Source organism: Oncorhynchus gorbuscha, linkage group LG02 (genome assembly GCF_021184085.1).
Source record: "Oncorhynchus gorbuscha isolate QuinsamMale2020 ecotype Even-year linkage group LG02, OgorEven_v1.0, whole genome shotgun sequence".
NCBI classification, from domain to species: domain Eukaryota; kingdom Metazoa; phylum Chordata; class Actinopteri; order Salmoniformes; family Salmonidae; genus Oncorhynchus; species Oncorhynchus gorbuscha.
In genome coordinates this window covers 21,055,456-21,059,756 of record NC_060174.1, presented here as the reverse complement: position 1 = coordinate 21,059,756, position 4,301 = coordinate 21,055,456, and the positions used below count along the sequence as shown (strand labels likewise).

At 48.8% G+C, this 4,301-nt stretch overlaps 1 protein-coding gene across 1 annotated transcript; it reads left to right on the top strand.

The window, feature by feature from the left end:
* Window positions 1-1,394: 1,394 nt before the first annotated feature.
* On the top strand, window positions 1,395-1,892 carry LOC123991705 (cortexin-1-like). Its single transcript, XM_046293354.1, has one exon. The coding sequence runs from the start codon at window positions 1,514-1,516 to the stop codon at window positions 1,781-1,783; it is 270 nt and encodes an 89-aa protein (XP_046149310.1). The 5' UTR covers window positions 1,395-1,513; the 3' UTR covers window positions 1,784-1,892.
* Window positions 1,893-4,301: the final 2,409 nt, after the last annotated feature.

Sequence of the window (4,301 nt, the reverse complement as noted above, 5' to 3'; positions counted from 1 at the left end):
TAAAAATGATACCAAGTTACACTTCGCAAATGGTACCGGATTGGTGGAACCACCCATCATTGTTTATAAGCATGTATTCATTACAGCTAATGCTCCTCTAATACTGCTATAATCATCCAGTAAATGAAGGTGATAAAGCAGAATGTCAGTAATACTCACTACAGCAGCTGGGAAATGTCAGAATCTTATTGTTATTTATTCACCTGAGTCTAACACTCATGACTGCACAGCCAGGCACGACTCCAACACCACCATTCAATTTGCTGATGACACAACAGTGGTAGGCCTGATCACCGACAACAACGAGACAGCCTATAGGGAGGAGGTCAGAGACCACCAACAAACTAACATCTCCCCCCTTGTGAGCGTCAACCTTCAACCTAATCATTATAAGTCCCATAGCGCATATAAATAATGCATACAGCATTATATTGATGTTAGTCAGAGTGATCATAATGGGAATGTTGACTGTGTTTCTTGTGCTTCCAGGTTGTGTTTTAAGGGGAGGAAGCAGTGAAGTCGCGTGGAGGAGAAGCTGTTAGTCTTGGGTTACAGACCTGGATTAATGCTTGGTTTAGGACACCAGAGGAAACCAACTCTTCTCTCAGAGGATCCTTTTTTTTCAACACAGTAATACCCTACCGAGGACTCAGGGCCTTTGACTGTTATCATCAGTGACTGTTCAAACCCATTCACAGACAGACGGACATCTTTCACCACGTATTTAATCCTAAAAGTACACATTATATAAGGAGACCGCAGGGTGAGAGTGTTTACTTGTTAGACCCACACTGGGCTATAGACAGAGCTCTGCTTTTCAAACCCACTAACTGCCCCTCCCTGGAGAAAAGGCTTACCGGTACTTAGCATCTAATGTTGTGCGTTGCTTTCACATTCAGCATCATTGATCCACTGATCCCCCCCCCCCCCCCCTCTGATCTGATTAGCCTTTTAGCCTCTCATATTGTTTACGCAAATATACACACACACACAGGCGCATGCTGCTGTCATGCTGTCAGCTCGTTTACACATCTATGTCTCGCCTGGCTGTGATTAGCATCCACTACAGACAACACCTGGGTATATCACATCTGTACACAATTAGCTCCCATTGAGGACCCTGGTAGTACTACTAGTACAGCACGCTGTAGCCCTGTGCTGAACTGCTGTGTTTATCCACACTGGCAGGTGCCTGTGTCATGTCCGGTCTGTCAAGGTGGATGTCTGTGTGAGAGAGTGGATACGACAGGGCTCTGATAAACACATGTTCTGTAGTCATCTACTACTGCCTATGGTACTGATCATACTGTCTTGTCTATCACCCTGTCAGAAGGGATCAAGATCAAATCTCTCTTGAAGAAGAAACTTCATCAAAAAAAAGACGAACCTGGATAACAAAGGCTGAATAGAACATATCACTGTCCATCCGTCCCTCCGTCCCTCCGTACCCCTGTGGCCCACTACCCCCACCATCCAATTTGTGTGCAATTTCTCGCGCCGGACCCCTTGGAGGATGAATGATGTCCCCACTCTGGACTATGAGCTGCTGCTGTCCCCTGGGCCCTCCCTCCCTGGGGCCCCCAGCAGTCCTCCTCTGGTGGGGGGTGACGCAGAGCAGAGGACGGCCTTTGCTTTCGTGGGGCTCCTCATGCTCTTCCTTGTCTTCCTGCTGGTGCGCTGCTTCCGCATCCTGCTGGACCCCTACAGCCGCATGCCATCCTCCTCCTGGACCGAACACAAAGAGGGTGCAGAGAGGGGGCAGTTTGACTACGCCCTGGTCTAGACCTGGGTCGTGTTCATTAGGCACCAAACGGACTGAAACAGAGAGGGACTACCAGAACTTGTCCAATAAGGAAGGCTTGTTTTTGTTTTTTCTGTTGCACAACGTTTTGCTACGGTGTTCCCTAATGAAAACGACCCTGGTAGGGTTTAAAGGGGGCAGTTTGACTGGCCCTGCTGTAGAAACATACAAGTAGTCAGACTGGAGCTCTCAAGACCCAGACAAAGATCAGAACCCTCAAGACCCACCTCGAGATCAGAACACTCAACACCCAGACTGAGATCAGAACACTCAACACCCAGACTGAGATCAGAACCCTCAACACCCAAACCGAGATCAGAACCCTCAAGACCCAGACCGAGATCAGAACCCCCAAGACCCACACCGAGTTCAGAACCCTCAATACCCAGACAGAGTTCAGAACCCTCAAGACCCAGACAGAGTTCAGAACCCTCAAGACCCAGACAGAGTTCAGAACCCTCAAGACCCAGACAGAGTTCAGAACCCTCAAGACCCAGACAGAGTTCAGAACCCTCAATAGCCAGATCGAGTTCAGAACCCTCAAGACCCAGACCGAGTTCAGAACCCTCAATACGCAGACAGAGTTCAGAACCCTCAAGACCCATACTGGGATCAGAACCCTCAATAGCCAGACCGAGTTCATAACCCTCAATACGCAGACCGAGTTCATAACCCTCAATACGCAGACCGAGTTCATAACCCTCAATACGCAGACCGAGTTCATAACCCTCAAGACCCAGACAGAGTTCATAACCCTCAATACGCAGACCGAGTTCAGAACCCTCAATACGCAGACAGAGTTCAGAACCCTCAAGACCCATACTGGGATCAGAACCCTCAAGACCCAGACCGAGTTCATAACCCTCAATACGCAGACCGAGTTCATAACCCTCAATAGCCAGACCGAGTTCATAACCCTCAATAGCCAGACCGAGTTCATAACCCTCAATACCCAGACCGAGTTCATAACCCTCAAGACCCAGACCGAGTTCATAACCCTCAATACGCAGACCGAGTTCATAACCCTCAATACCCAGACTGAGTTCATAACCCTCAATACGCAGACCGAGTTCATAACCCTCAATACGCAGACCGAGTTCAGAACCCTCAAGACCCATACTGGGATCAGAACCCTCAAGACCCAGACCGAGTTCATAACCCTCAATACGCAGACCGAGTTCATAACCCTCAAGACCCAGACCGAGTTCATAACCCTCAATACGCAGACCGAGTTCATAACCCTCAATACGCAGACCGAGTTCATAACCCTCAATACGCAGACCGAGTTCATAACCCTCAATACGCAGACCGAGTTCATAACCCTCAATACGCAGACCGAGTTCATAACCCTCAATACGCAGACCGAGTTCATAACCCTCAATACGCAGACCGAGTTCATAACCCTCAATACGCAGACCGAGTTCATAACCCTCAATACGCAGACCGAGTTCATAACCCTCAAGACCCAGACAGAGTTCAGAACCCTCAAGACCCAGACAGAGTTCAGAACCCAGACCAGAGACCGTTCATAACCCTCAAGACCCAGACCGAGTTCATAACCCTCAATACGCAGACCGAGTTCATAACCCTCAAGACCCAGACCGAGTTCATAACCCTCAAGACCCAGACCGAGTTCATAACCCTCAATACGCAGACCGAGTTCATAACCCTCAAGACCCAGACCGAGTTCATAACCCTCAATACGCAGACCGAGTTCATAACCCTCAATACCCAGACCGAGTTCATAACCCTCAATACGACCGACCCCTCAAGAGTTCATAACCCTCAAGACCCAGACCGAGTTCATAACCCTCAATACGCAGATAGTTCATAACCCTCAATAGCCAGACCGAGTTCATAACCCTCAATACCCAGACCGAGTTCATAACCCTCAATACGCAGACCGAGTTCATAACCCTCAATACCCAGACCGAGTTCAGTCAATCAGACCGAGTTAAACCCTCAATACCCAGACCGAGTTCATAACCCTCAATACCCAGACAGAGTTCAGAACCCTCAAGTCCAGACCGAGTTCATAACCCAATCAATAGCCAGACAGAGTTCAGAACCCTCAAGTCCAGACCGAGTTCATAACCCTCAATAGCCAGACAGAGTTCATAACCCTCAAGTCCAGACCGAGTTCATAACCCTCAATAGCCAGACAGAGTTCAGAACCCTCAAGTCCAGACCGAGTTCATAACCCTCAATAGCCAGACAGAGTTCAGAACCCTCAAGTCCAGACCGAGTTCATAACCCTCAATAGCCAGACAGAGTTCAGAACCCTCAAGTCCAGACCGAGTTCAGAACCCTCAATAGCCAGACCGAGTTCAGAACCCTCAATACCCATACTGGGATCAGAACCCTCAATAGCCAGACCGAGTTCATAACCCTCAAGACCCAGACCGAGTTCATAACCCTCAATACGCAGACCGAGTTCATAACCCTCAATACCCAGACCGAGTTCATAACCCTCAAGACCCAGACCGAGTTCATAACCCTC

Coding starts and splice junctions, on each gene's coding strand:
- LOC123991705 (XM_046293354.1), top strand. CDS start 1,514: ATGAATGATGTCCCCACTCTGGACTATGAGCTGCTGCTGTCCCCTGGG.